The 15,429-nt window shown below is 37.8% G+C and overlaps 1 protein-coding gene across 1 annotated transcript; it reads right to left on the bottom strand.

Annotated features, from left to right (window-relative positions):
* Nucleotides 1–3,456: 3,456 nt before the first annotated feature.
* Nucleotides 3,457–5,231, bottom strand: LOC112178123 (ribosome production factor 1-like). Its single transcript, XM_040509929.1, has 7 exons — nucleotides 5,021–5,231; nucleotides 4,850–4,919; nucleotides 4,646–4,728; nucleotides 4,323–4,402; nucleotides 4,021–4,119; nucleotides 3,791–3,899; nucleotides 3,457–3,537 (listed from the first exon to the last, which is right to left on the bottom strand). The coding sequence occupies exons 1-7, from the start codon at nucleotides 5,147–5,149 to the stop codon at nucleotides 3,457–3,459; spliced, it is 651 nt and encodes a 216-aa protein (XP_040365863.1). The 5' UTR covers nucleotides 5,150–5,231.
* Nucleotides 5,232–15,429: the final 10,198 nt, after the last annotated feature.

The raw sequence follows: 15,429 nt of genomic DNA, 5'->3' as shown, positions 1-15,429 counted from the left end.
GTTACAGAAAACTAGAAACTTCCACATGATACTTCACATGATACTTAAGTTGCATATGTGGATTTATTGAGCAAACATACTTTATGTCAGCATCCTTTAAATAGGGTTCTTTAATTAATACAGTGGGGTCAAGCATGAATATGACACTAAAAAATTGGTTGGCATCATTTTTGCACTTTTTTCAATATAAACGTGTTTGTATCCAAAGAATGCGTCCAACTCTCCAATAGCAGGTCTATATTTTTGTAGGAGAAAACTAGAAACTTCAACATGGTATCTAAGTTGGATATGTGGAATTACTGAGCAGTGATACTTTATGGCAGCACCTTTGAATTGGGGTTGTTCAATGGAATTTTCATCCTAGGTATGCAATTGATGTTCTTAATTAAAAAATGACATAAATTTCTCTATAAGTGTATTTTTATCAGAACCTATATTTCGACATTTAGCTATGGATTATAATTGTTGACTCAATGATAACTAAGATTTGTGGCCTTAATCGTAGGTGTCATGTCATGTCACTTGTATTGTAATTTCCTGAAAATTCGTTATTATTTTCTGAGGATTTTCCAGAATTTATTCAGTGGTTGTTGGTACGAGTATGTAGTTCGAGGATGATGTGGAAGTATTTCGGACGAATAATTACTCGAAATGTTTTATTTTTGAAGGGTCAAAACGTTGATTTTTTATTCATTGAGTTTCTCCCAAAACTTTCTTCACGAAAGTCGTAGAGCGGGTCGATACGAGTTCTTGAACATGTGGAACGCGTAAATCAAAGTTCGTATGAGAAAGCTATAAACAGCGGAAGTTATTTCCATTTTCGAAAATTTTGGTATAAAAGAGAATTTCCGGAAATATTTCACAAATATCGAAAATTTCCTTTTTGGGCAAATTCCAAAAATTTCCAGAAACCCAAACTCTTTCTAGCTTCCCCCCGACCCGATCCGGACGCCGTTTTTCGACCCGGTCTTTTCTCTGATCTTCAGTGACTTCAGGCGGTGGCACCGGCACAGACTTGCTCGCCTCCTCATTCTAATGCTCCTAATGGAGGTGGCTTGCGGCGATTTACACCGTAGACAGAGGATCGAAGCGGGGCGAAGTTTAGCAGCATCGGACTCGACCAGAACTCTCTCCTTTGGTGACGGCTGAGCACGAAATAGGTCTTCTTTTTCTCGTAGAAGCCTCCTCTTAGGATCCTTGGTGGTGGTTTTGATCGATTTTCACTGAAGAAGCTTCAACTCACAGTGAACAGTGGTTTCTAGCTTGCGGCGGCGATCTAGGCCGAGTTGGCTCAAACCCCAGGTATTAAGTTTCTCCTAGTTGGACGGTTGGATTGAGCTGATTTTGAGTTTGGAGGTGCGTCCAGCCATGCTAGGGATATATTCTTTCACCAAATATCATCTACTCGTCGATACGAGCGTTTTGATATATGATTTGTAGCATTTGGGGATAGTATGAGCACGTTAGGAGTTTTGGTGTTTTTTATTATTTCGGTTTTAGATCAGTGAGGATCCGGCCGTTCGATCGTCTTATCGTTTTATCATATCGATCATAGAAGTATTCCGGAGACTTTGGATGGTCTAGGATGAAGTTCCGCCTCGATTGAGGTTACTTTCAGGATTTTAGTTAAAATGGGAGTTCGAACTTTAATCGCTTTGTGTTTCATGTACTGGGATGAGACCGTATGTGATTTAGTACTTAACGAGGTTGTCTTGGACGATTATTTTGTGAGTGTGATATCTCGGTTCTGTATAGAAGATGCAGCGGGATTCAGAGGTGAGTAATCCCACAATGTTCAGTTACAAACAAAGTTACCTTATCGGTTTAGGAGTTATTTATTTAACTGCAAACTATAGTTGGTATTAGCTAGTGGCATTCCTGAGTGAATGACTACATGTGTGTGTAGACACACACACACACACACACACTACACCAAAATCTGCATCACACGACGGTGAAAAAACGTCGTCTGATTTGAAGACTCACCGTCGTCTATCTCGATGTTGTCTGATGAAAAATCAGACGACGGTGAATTTACCGTTGTATGATACAAAGTCAGTCGACGTATATTTCTTAACACCGTTGTCCAAGAACTCGACAGATGCCGGACGCACCCATGCGCAGCAGTTCACACAACAGAATTTGCTTTTATTCCGTTGTGGGTTGAATTTTCATACAACGGTTTTGTAGTTTAGCTGTTGTGTGATTAAAAGTAAGACAACTGTGTTCTAGTATTTTCTGTTGTATGAGCTTAAAACTAGACGACGTTACTTATTGAAATCCGTTGTGTGATAGCTATGAATGAGTTAAACTAGACGACGTTACTTATTGAAATCCATTGTGTGATAGCTATCAATGCGTTGTGTGAATACTCAGAATTTTTTTGGTCAGACAACGTTGGTTGACATTTCTGAAAATCTGTTGTATGATTGCTGCAAACATCCATTCTCTGAATTGATTTGTGCATTAATTTGGTCCATTTTACCCAATGAATAGTGAATATATCTATCAAGCAATCCATCATAATATCTAACATTCTGTACATAAAACTGCAAAAGGCAGTATTTCCCAAACAAAATTGTCCAAATTTCAATCCAACAATAAAAGAAGAAAAGCATTCCTAACAGCTACACATGAATCAAAAACTGATATAATATCTTTTCACTTCAACAAAACCTTCATGTGTCACTTTACCAAGCATCTTGTACACTATATTTTTATTTGCATCACCTCCAAGTTTGTTGTGAAGCTTCACAAGTTAGCACATATTGTAGCACCAGAAGGAATGTTCCTATTTATTTGTGGTGTTGAGTAGAACAAATCTGAATGTTTCTTCTAGAATTTGGATATTGGAGTGCGAAGAACTGTTTCCTCTATATCTACATCTTCACCATTCAAAAACCTGCACAAGGTTTCCCATCACTTATCAAATACTAAATTACCAATACATGTCATAATAATTCGATGTCGATAGATAAGTCAGACTGGTGATTGTATCAGCTAAGATAGAGGTACATTTGAACATTATACACATGTAATTAATGAGACAAATAAGCAAATCGTAATCTACCAATGAGACTAAGCAGCTTAAATGATAGAGCAAACCTGAAATGCACAGGAGCATAAGTTCGAAAAAGTACATAAGTATTGCTCATGTTGACTTCACTATCAATCCAATCAATCAAAGTTTCCATTGATCTCTGGTATGCAGTTTAACATGAAAAAGTCAAATTAACAAATTAATAATAATCCTCTAGTTGTGAAGGGTACCAGTTGATGCCGGATGGTTTGTAATCAAAAGCATATTTAAATGTTGTAGCAGCTGCACCATATATCCCAGAGAAAATTGCAAACAATTGACTAACAAGTTAGGTATCTTTCAATATTTTCTTATGATAAAGATATGAAACCAATATACTGAAATGAATTGACTGATAAGTGGATTACCTTGTGAACCTACTCAAACTCCCCGCCTCTAGGATCAAATGTCCCGTGCTGCAGACTGATCAATTTAAGGGTAAAACGAGGACCACATTCCTGAGTGTTTAAGACAAGAAAGACCATTAAGATCTACATTTATAAATGATACAATAAAGAATAAAGAAATAAACGTAAACTGCATGCTATGGTAAATGTGGCAATACCCTGCCTTTCTATGTCACATAAATGGACCAAGAACGAAACATAAGGACATTTCAAGTGGTGGAGGAAATTCAGCAGGGCCCTAGGCCAAACCAGATCGAGACAAGAAAGCAAATGCAAGAGGAACAAATAAATAATTGACACCAACCTGTAGGCGCGCAAATGGTTTTGCTTCAGTAATAGCTTCAGCTTTGGAATCCTTGGTCTTTTTGCCCTTTACTTCAGCCTGTTTAGTCTCTTTGGTTTCAAAAATGTACCTGAACACATAGAAATTAATGACATCAGTAAACAAAAAGCTCTACAGCAAAGGAAAGTATATAAGATCACAAGTATAAGAAAGGATCATTGCAAGAACTAAAAATAGCAAAGGAGGCACACCGATGATGCCGGAAGAATATAAAATCTCGTTGGTTGTGGAAAGTTACAACTCTCCGACCACTAAAATTTGGTTCTTGAGGGAAAAGTGACTGTATTAATCTGAAGAAAGTAGGTGAAAGAAGAAAACCATTAGGAGCTTGAAGGTAATCCATCCTTACATAAGAAACCACTTGAAACTAATTGTACAGGGAAAAAAAAAATGAAATTACCACACTGTGTGATGAGGTGTATTTGAACCAAAAAGTCCAAAATGCATCTAATATAATGTGAGAAAAAATTTCGAACAAGTTAAGGATTTCAACCTCCCAATACGATGACCAAGGCGTGTTGTAAAGTTGTTTAATACAAGCTCAAGCTCATGACTGGTTGGATTTCCATGATTCTGCAGGCATGCCAAATAAAGAATAAGGAAAGAAAATGACAGTTAACACACCCTACATTAATTCCCCAGAGATGAAAAATTAATACTTTGCAGAATTTTATTCTTTTGGACTCTTTCAAGATTTTTAATCTCAATGACTCCTCTTTTCACCAACTGAAGAAAATAAAAACCTTTCATCGCAATGTGTGGCAAAATAGTATAAAGATGGTACTGTTTTGATACATGCAACATATACCAACGAACCTTGATATCCTTCCGTAAAACAAGCTTTGAGAGCTTAAAATGGGCAGTAGGTCCATTAGGTAAGCCAATAATTAGGAGAGCATCTGAAAAATGATTGCAGTAGTTGAAGTCAGATAAAAAACAACAGGGAAAATATGGGGACGATCTCATTTCACACAGAATTTAGAAGTTAAAGACATCAGAAGCAAAGTCTGAGAGACCAACCTGGTTCCCGGTGATTGGTATGAACAACAATTAAAGAAGTGAATTCCTTTTTATTTGCATACTCTATAATCTGCAACAATGAAAAAGATTACATATATTAACTGTTTGAACTCCATGTTTGTTACATTGAAAAAGTGAAAAACAAATTGATATAAAAGACAGAAATGGTACCTTTTTCAAGTCATAAGTGTCTCTTTTATAGTACTGCGCATTTGGGATCACCGAAAGTAGTTCCTCTATAAAAGCAGGACCCCTCTGAAAACCACCAAAACAACAAAAAGCATAAACCTTAGCACACATTGGCAATCACCTTGTCATAAAATATATCAGTTCCGTAACCAACAAAAGCTAAAATGACATTGAAAACAAGTAAAAGACCAATACATACAGAAGAGTTAAATCGGCAAGTGGTGATCAATATCTTCGGATTCGATTCACGCTTTAAAACCGCACTAAACTCATCCGCATCATTTATAACAAACAACTGCAAACTCGCTAATAACCTGCCACCATATATCTCATCCTTCTTCCCAATTAGTACTTCCCTCTTCATATGCTTTTAACATCCTATTCAGTGACCACTTGCTGATTTGCAGGGATAAGAAATCAAAGCGACATTCTTTCATAGTTTCTAAGTTCAGTATTCTTACAATCATCTTCATTGAGCACCATTTCAGCACTTCCTGCAGTCTCTCCCTGAACTTCGAATTGGCATTGATCATCTGCGGCTTCATCGTCTAATAAAAATAAAATTGAGTTAATTGAGTTGAACGCAGAAAACGATTTTATTGTTAACACCCCCATGGCATTCATGCCTTATTTTTATAACTTAAGACAAGAAAAAAAAAGTACAAAACCTCAAATTGCATATAAAGCCAAATATAGCAGATATAGGCAATGGCATAGGAAATTTGAAAATGTTCATTATTCACTACCAAATTTTGTTCACTAGAGGACACCATGAACATATTGCACAATAAATGAGGTTTATATGCGAGTTTACTATGCTACAAGAACAACTAAAGAAGCTTACCATTTAATTAATCAAAACCATCAGTATTAGAGGGATCATCCAAATCCTGATTGTTCTTCACCTTCTTTCCTTTTCCTTTCCTCAGTTTCTTTGTCTTTTTCTTGTCATTGGCCGTTTTGGTCGAGTTATCTAGTGAAATGACAAGAGAAAACCGCACTGAGTTCATTTTGAATGCAAAATTCTGACCAAGTAATTAACAAGTTAACATTTAACAAAGCTAGAACTCCACTTTACCTTCAATAGAGATCTGAACAACTTTTCTCGAATCACCATTGTTTTCTTCTCTCTTTTTCTCTTTCTCATCTCTAAAGGTCCTGAACTTTTATCTGGAAACAATTCAACACAATATCAACTTTTTTATACTTTATTCTCTTCTCATCATAAACCTACAGAGCAAAACTTCAACTTTCCAGGCCGAATTATCCAAGTGTCTCTGTCTACTACATAATGGACATCAATTACACACATTCATGTATTGGTTTTTGTTCTAAAATCCAAAACCCTTTCTCTACTAACTTTATTCTACATAATCCCAGAAGCATTCAAGTCAATTCAAACAGCAAAACGTTACTATAACAAAACTTGAATCAAAGTGCAAGAGATTAAAGCGACGAACCCTTTTCAACAGGCTCCAAATTTCTCTGGGTAAGCTCCTTGTTCTTCTTCTTGTCCTTGACTCCTATCTTCTCTCTGAGTAAATAGCTCAACTATAGAACTGAGACTACCTTATCTTACTTGAAACCAATGCAAAGCAAGAAGAAGAAGAAGAAGAAGAAGAAGAAGAAGAAGAAGAGGGTATCTAAACCTTAAGGAAACGAACCAAAATATGAGACCAAGTTCTGAACTTGACTAAACTTGACTGATTTCGCAGGTGTTGCGTGTCTTTGGCTTATGGATTGTCTCGGATTCGAGCGAAGACTTCGACCAGGTGCATCGATGGAGATTCTTTTTAGGGTTGAGTTGGGGTTTGGCCAGAGACGAGTAGACTTTCAAGAACTAGAGAAGACGACGACATTATGAGGTTTTGATTAGAGTTTGGTGGCTGTGATTGGATTTGATGGAAGAAGGTGTCGGAGCCAAGGCACGATGTTGAAGCCTTGAAGAGGAGTTGAGGCTTCTGGGAGAGAAGAGAATAAGAGAAGAAGAGAAGAAATACCCTGTCTGGAGCTTGCAAAGAATGAGATTTATCTTCTTTCTGGGGCAGAAGAAATACCCTAATCGAGTAGAACCCAACTCGATTGGTCAGAACCCAAATCCCTCATTTTAGCAGAATGAAAAATCCCCAAATTGAACCCAACTCGAACCCTAATCGAGTAGAACCCAAATCGAATAGAATCTAAATCCAAACTTTGAAAGATGGTGATTTGTGATGGCTAAGTGTTTTGAGAAGATGATGAAGAAAAGCTCTAGATTTTGCTCGAAGTGAAGAAAAGCTCGGGGTTTCTCTCTCAGACATGAAAAATGGCCAAGGCATTAAGTGTGCCCTCGAGTTGCCTAAGGCAATAGGCATTTTTTTTTTTTTTTTAAGTCTGACAGACAACGTATAGATACGTTTACGTTGTCTGATTTGTTACATAGCTAAGGGAATGAAAGATGGAAATTTCCTGCCTTTGCAATCAAAATATTAGGTTTCGCACTTAGGCTAGTCATTTCTCATTCACACAACAGAAATAGTTCATTCTGTTGTTGGAACTTGCAAGCATAACAAACAATTGCAGCCGAATTTTCTCGTTTTGGGGGAATGAATGTCATTTTGGAGCCATTTCCAAATTTTATTACTCACTTACACAACAGAACATTAAAAACCATTGTATGATCATTTGCAGGTATACTCCTACAACGGAAGTAACTAAACTGTTGTCCAATTTAATGGCATCTAGGGTACAATTTGGAGCCAAATTTGACTCAATGGTAGGAGGGAAATATGCCGGTCTTTTTTTTTCATTCAGACAACAGATAATCTTTCTTTCCGTTGTGTCATCAGCTCCTAACTAGAAGTTTTAGAATTTGAGCATCTTTATACAATGAAGATTTATTAAATGTGTTGTATGATTCAATTGTTGTCAACAGACAACAGAGGATTTGTTCTCCGTTGTGTGATGCAGTTTTTGGTGTAGTGACACACACACACACACACACACACACATATATAAACAGGCGGGTTCTAAAGCGAACGTCTGCACTTCGCTAAAGTGCGAACGGCGATGGTTCTGTAGCGTTTCAGGCGGCAATAGCGAAGCGGCGTGTGATGCCCCGAAATTCGTAATTATTTTCGAGGATTTTTTGGAATTTAATTATTGGTTATTGGACGGTTTCGTGGCTCATGGATGGAGTGGAAGTGTTTTGGACGAATTTTTATTTGGAAAGTATGACTTTAGGGGGGTTGCTAAGGTTGACTTTGGATACATTGAGATTCTCTGAAAACTTCCTTCACGAAAGTTGTAGAGCGTGTCGATACGATTTCGTGGACATATGGAACGCGAAAATTGGAGCTCGTATGAAGAAGTTATGGCTTTTGGGAAAAGTTTCCGTTTTAGTATAAATAGAGGATTTCAGGAAATTATTTCATAATTCCAAGTTTCCTTTTCCGGAAACTCTCTTCCTCTCTCTTCTCTCTGGACTGATACCTTCAGTATTGAAGAAACCCGGCTGACCCGACCCGAATCTGGACCATCCGACCCGGCTTTTACGACCAACTCTGGTGACCTCTTCCGGTGAAACCTTCCAGATCGGTTCGTCGTTGTTGTCCGCTCCTCCCTGTGGTGTCCTCTAGCGGCGATTCGCGGTGGTGACGGCGCTAGAAGGCAGCGAAGTTTGGTGTATTCGGACCAGGTCAGAAAACGCAGTTTCGGCGACGTCGTGGCTTCATGCTTCCAGTTATGAGTTGTGTTTGTTTGGATCGTTTTACGTGGAAATTGGTTCAACTCGAATTGAGCAAAAATCCAAAGCTTGTGAGGTAGTTTTCGACCCTTTATGCTTGTCTTCTGACTTCGAGCTAGTTATGAAAATTCACAAGCATGCTTAGATGAACATTTTTGATGTTGGGAGTTTAAGGAAATAATGAGTTTTGGCCGGCGGCGGTGCGCCACCGCCTGTGGCAGAGTTCTGGTGGCTTTCCGGCCATGTACGGAACTGTTTTTGGTATTATATATGTTCTACTCGTTGATACGAGCGTTTCGATATATAATATGCAAATTTTGGAGTTTGTATGGATTTGTTATGATTTTTACGGTTTCATACCAGTTGATTTATTCGATCTGTGAGGATTCGAGCTTCCGATCGACTTGTGGTATGGACATACCGATCGTGGAAGTATTCCGGAGACCTTGGGAGGTCTCGGATGTGGTTTTGCCTCGATTGGTGCCACTTTGGGGATTTTAGTTCAAAACAGGGGTTTCGAACTTAAATCAAATGTGAATTGTTACTAAGTTGGAACCGTATGTGTTAGGTACTTGACGAAGTACTTTGGACGGTTATTTTGTGGATTAGCTGCTTTGTGCTATATTGAAGATGAAGCGGGAGTTTCGAGGTGAGTAATCTCACAAGGTTCATTTACGAATGGAGTTACCATTATTGTTTTGGCGTTATTGATTTAACTGCTAACTATAGTTGGTATTGGTAGACATTTTTGAGCGAATGACTATGTATATATATTTACGTGAAATATATATATTCTTGTGAGTAATGTGTGATGAATAATATGCATGGTTGTGTTCATATTATTGTTGAAGGCGACTTTTCAGGAAATAATATTGTGAAAAAATATGTTTTCTATTGTTTGAAAAGTATGGAGTTTGATGTTACAATTTCGAGTCAAGCGTGACTTATTGTAAGTGTATTGGTCCTTGTACCAAGTGTCACAGATGGTGAGCAGGGATGGGAAAAGCTGAATCTAGATGTTTGTAACGTTTTTAGGTCGGGTGCGACTTAATTAACGTTTGATTTCGAGATCAGATGGGGTCTGAAGATAATATGTCACAGATGGTGACAGGTCGCAGATGGTGACCAATGGTTGATTCTGAGATCAGATGGGGTCTGAAGATAATATGTCATAGATGGTGACCAATCACTACTACACAAAAGGCTTCACACGACGGTTTAAAACTGTCGTCTCACGTTTTGCATTTCCGTGGTCTATCGAGGCGTCGTCTGATGAAACTCTATCAGACGGCGGTTTTCAACCGTCGTATACCATCATTGGGTCCACGGTTTGCAGCTAAATTTGTCGTCTGATGGATCGGCAGATCTGCCGACATGCTGTCGACAAGCTGTCGAAAGAAATATTTCGTGGTGTGACTTCTATTCATACCACGGTTTTTAGGATTCCAGCGTGGTGTGAATTCTACTCATACCACGATTTTTGGATTCCAGCGTGGTGTGACTTCTATTCATACCACAGTTTTAAGGATTCCAGCCTTGTCTCTTTGTTGTTCAGAAGTCGGTTTTTAATTTTAAGACGTTGTGTAAATTGTATACACACGACAGTTCTTCCAGCATAAAATGTGGTGTGATGACCTAATAGTTCAGTGTATGTGTGCCTTCACACGACAGATATAACTCGAACCATTGTATTGTGACATTTTAGACGATGGTTTTTGCTAATACTTGTTGTCTTTGTGTGCATCCAACAATGATATCGGTAAGAACCGTCGTGTGAATTGTTGAAAATTTGTTTGATTCAGCCCTATAATCCTCATCAGACGACATATTTTCCTTTTTTCCAACTGTTGTTTGATTTGGTAATGGTAAACTGGAAACAAAAATTGACAAAATGAACAATAATTCTATCATAATAAATAGCTATTATAATCCCACAAATGGTTCCGAAAATGGTAATTTTATCCACAAAACACAAGGGATCACGTACGTCTATGGATCTCCAATAGCAAATACATCCACAAATGTGGCTAAAATAGTCTCATCCTACATAATCTCATATATAGAAGACATGCAATTCGATCAGGCCAACCAAAAAATGACCAACATCTAGCTTAGCTAATGCACTTGAAACCTTGCATTACTGCAAGCAGGCATGTACCCAAAAAAGACCAACACATGAGGCCAACCAAAAAATGAGCAACATCTAGCCTAATGCACTTGAAACCTTGCATTACTGCATGCATGCATGTACCCAAAAAAGACCAACACTTCATAGCTTCAGCAGGTTCTTCATCACATAATTTGCAATCTCATTACGCACTTCATCAAGTTCCACTTGACCATAAGTATGGTTGGCTCTCCTACCCCACTGTTGACAGTTTCAAATCAGAATTTTAAACTCATACACATTCAACAATAACAAGTTAGAAACCAAAAGTAACCATAAAATTTTAATGTGCAAACAGCTTTGTCACTGTCCTCAGACTTTAATATATGGAAGAATGCTTTTGAAAATGAAAATTTATGGTTACCTTTTCTACAAATGACAAAGTTGTATCATGGATGATACCCCTCATGTATCTCATTACAAAATAGCCGCACTCTTTGTCGTTTGGCTGTGGTGGAATACCCTAAAAAAGTCAACATCGTGTCATCAAGCAACAACTTACATGTAACTACTAATTATATATCAAGTAAATCATCCTCTGAAAATAAGGTGTATATATATATATATATATATATGTATCACATACTGCCATGTTCTTCCATTCAACAGAACCTCGTCCTTTCCTGATGCGGTCTGCCTTAAACAATCCGATGGCCCTATATATAAGCAAACCGACAACATTAGACTTTCATAAGAATATATGTGATCACACTGCAAACTTCCATTGAAACAGTCAGTTTTGAGCAACTTATGTGTCTACAACATCTCTCCATTCTCCAGTGATTAGGCGTCTTTTCAATGGATCCATGAAATAGACGATCCCGGTTTCCGGATTGATCACAGTCAACATCCAATGAGAACTAATATTCAATAAACAGATTTTAGTGCAATATCGATATGAATGAAAAGTCAAGTTTAAGCATAAATAATTGACCAACTTACAATGCATTGTAAGGCAATAAGAAAATCTGATTTGGAGAAGTAGTTATCAACCGATCTTTTATATTTTGGGACCTCTGCAATGGACTCCCACACCCTATCTCACCGGTCAAGGTTGGGTCAATAAAAGCAACCATGTCTTGCATTTTAAACTGTTTTAATACATCATGCAAGTACCTAAAGCATAGATCGAGATGATTCACATAATTAAGTCACCTAATAATTAAGTCACCAAAGTCACATAATTAAGCAACCAAGTGTAGCATTTACCTCATATACACCACTATGCAGCTTGTTGTTATTTCTGCCATGTGTGCAAGCCTCATAACATCTACGTCAAGTAGAAAGCTCTTAGCATGATAACCAAATACGGGCTCTTCTTTATAGAAGCAAATGGCTTTCCCATCTTTGAACCCTTCTTTTCCCCACTCACATAACTTTTTCAATGAGGCTGGCAAGCTAGATGGGAGTGACTGCAAGTCAAACTCAGCATCTGAATATGGGCTAAACTGATTCCTTTTTTGCTTCCTACTTGCTTTACCACTCGTCTTTTTCTAGATCAAGCAAACAATTCAGTTAACCTTATAATCACTGCCATATATAGGTAAAAATATAATCATCGTATACATCTATACCTTTTCATCATAAATGATAAGGTTTTTTGGCCACATGACCCAGCTCCCCATAGCTTGCTTCACTGTCATGATCTCATCCTTTATTGGAAATGGAATCATAGCCTGCTCCTTAATGGCAGCATAAATAGAAACACGCAAATTTTCATCTCCCAATGGAGTCCCATGACACGTTGCAGATGGATCATCGTCTGTCATCACCGTTGCAATAGCGACAATATGGCCAATATCACCCAATGCCAACTTTCATTCCTTCTCGGTAGGAGTTACCTAAGCCAACAACATATAATCAATAAGTGATAATTCATCATCACATACGTGCAACTAGAACAATATATGGTGATCATTCATAAAAACAAATGTACCTTCCCTCGTTTCTCTATGCTGGTCATATCTACCACCTCTATTTCCTCAATATCATTGTTCACTGCAGCAACCCTTTTCTCATTCTCCTTGGCTCTATATTCAACTTCTTCAGTTGGTGCTTTAGCAATCTTGTGCTTTGAAACCTTTGTGGTCTTTTTCTTATGTTTTTGCACCATATTTCTCTCCATCATATCCAAGCATTTTGTGACTGCTCCTTCCATAGTTGTCGAGTTTGGTAGCAGACTTAGGGCTGGTCTTAGAACAACTTGCTTGGCCGGATATGTACTCATTTGCTGCAGCTTTGCCTTCTCCAACATGAGGAACTCCCTCCTCAAGCGCGGTTCTATTAATTTTTGCTTCCAATTGTTCACTCCTAGAACACCAAAATGCCCTTTTAGCTGCCACTATCTTTTCCCTCTCTTCAGCCAATATCTTCTCCTTTAATTCTTCCTCCAACTTCTGTTTCTCTTCTTCAAATATCCTCCTCACGCTTAGTCTCACCGACTCTTGGACGCTCTCTTTTTTGCGTTTTGGAAGGTGGAAGTAATTAGTTGGATTTACATAACCCCCCACACCTCTAACTCTTCCAGGGTGCTCCGGAGTCCCCAAAGCTAATGTTAGACATCATCACTTCCAGAAATCTCTAGTTCTCCACTGCGTTCCTTTTGCTTCAATGTTTCCTGCCATATACAATGTAAAAGAATTAAAATATAAATCTCACCATTCATAAACATGTACATATCCAACTATAGTTACCCCTTTATAAACTATAGTTATAATCTATATATACATGTCTTAATATAAAAGCATTTTGAAAGTCAGTGGCCCAAATCCACCCCATTCTATATGATCAACAGCTCATACATATAGATAATACTCATCATAAATCATCAAACAAGTTCTACAATGAACTTAAGAATGAATTAATTATCCAGCATTTGTTTTCAACCAGTGGAGACACGAACATGCAACTCATATGCAATAATAAGTTCAAAATCAATGTTTCAGTATAGGTTAGCAAACTAGCTTCAATCTTTTTCGCATGAAAATTAGTTATAAGCTAATTCCAATAATATACTTCCCCTTTCAAGAACTGAAAAATAGAAGATAAATTCAATTATTCATGCATATCAGCAACTCAAAAACTCATAAGCTAGAGACAAATGGCACATAAGTATAAGATACATACGATTTTATCAGCTGTGTCCTTGAGAGCATCAACTTTAAATGTCCCCTGTTTCGTTTGGCGTCCTTTGATCCAAAGCATTGCTCTGTCAATCTCCTCTGGCATGGTTTGAGACTGTATCAGAAAAACTCTCAGTTTTACATTATTAGGCAGTGGTGAATGCTTACAAATAAAAAAAAGTTGGACACTCGTACTAACCAACTCTTCTCTGAGTCCTGCGTATCCCTTAAGAGACATATGGTGATCATACTGATTCTTGAGACGCCTTGCCTTTTGAGCCTCATGCAATTCCTGCATTTCATTAAGTTGATTAGCACTGATCGATATAAATGATTAAAGTTGATAATATTGTAATTACACTCAGTTTAAATTAATCACTTTGAGGAGATTCTGATTTGCTAAAGTTTATATTGCTGACATTTTTATGGCTGCAAGATATACCCTTCTATCATGGTTCTTAAGCATCTAGCTATTTGGCTAGTTCATAGTATTACAACTAGGTTCAAACATAATGTCCCAAGTTCCAGACTTGTCCCATTTTCACACAACAGTATACATGTATAAGAAAGAACAAAAACAAAATCAATTCCTACATTTGATTTAGTTGATTAGCGCACCTGTATACAATGGCATTGACAAATGTAGGTATAATATATATAATGTCAAACATGCAACTTACCAAAAATGCAGGCTTTGTTCTTTCTGTTACAAAAGCAGTCCACTCATCAACAGTAATAAACCTATAGTCATCTGGTGGAAATTGTAACATCTCCGGATCATCCACATATGACAACACATAGACGGTGGTGAGTCTGCTCTTAAATTCCCTCCATTTGGCTCCAGCAGATTGTAACACCATTTTCCTGTGTTCAGGTCCTAATATGAATGCCGTCTACAAACATATAGAAAAAAAAACAAAAAAATTCATCAGTGAGAATCAATAATATTAATAAACACATGTAACATGAAAAACTCAATACACAGCTTCATTGAACTCACTAATAATCACTCAACACTTACCAAAACAGTCTCCCAAAGCGTGTTTTTCTTTTTCTTGTCAACACCAGGCCAAGATGCAATTGAAATTGGGATCTTTGTTCTTGCCAAAACACCAATGTAGGATTGCATCTTTTCTGCATTTTTCCCCACCGGAGAGCCATTCCTATCAAACTGGACTCTAAGCCTCTTCTTTAGAACCCTACCCTTAGTCATCTTTGACATTGTAACAGGGTGACGCGTGAGCAGCTTCAGTCCTCCAGTGCTTCCTTCATCCTCCCCTATCTTCTTTCCACGATTCTTTCCTTTACTCACGCTTGCAGCAGATGTACATACCTTCTTGGACTTTGACGACTTTGACTTCCTTACTTTGAGTGACTT

Source organism: Rosa chinensis, chromosome 7, assembly GCF_002994745.2.
Source record: "Rosa chinensis cultivar Old Blush chromosome 7, RchiOBHm-V2, whole genome shotgun sequence".
Lineage (NCBI taxonomy): Eukaryota > Viridiplantae > Streptophyta > Magnoliopsida > Rosales > Rosaceae > Rosa > Rosa chinensis.
This window is presented reverse-complemented; position numbering and strand designations above follow the sequence as displayed.

What these genes read in the sequence shown, in the direction of transcription:
- LOC112178123 (XM_040509929.1), bottom strand. Translation starts at nt 5,149, where the DNA reads ATGTGTGCTAAGGTTTATGCTTTTTGTTGTTTTGGTGGTTTTCAGAGG. An exon ending in ATATTCTTCCGGCATCATCG is followed by an intron (nt 3,900 to 4,020) that starts GTGTGCCTCCTT and finishes CTATGTGTTCAG; the next exon opens with GTACATTTTTGAAACCAAAG. An exon ending in AACCATTTGCGCGCCTACAG is followed by an intron (nt 3,538 to 3,790) that starts GTTGGTGTCAAT and finishes TTAAACACTCAG; the next exon opens with GAATGTGGTCCTCGTTTTAC.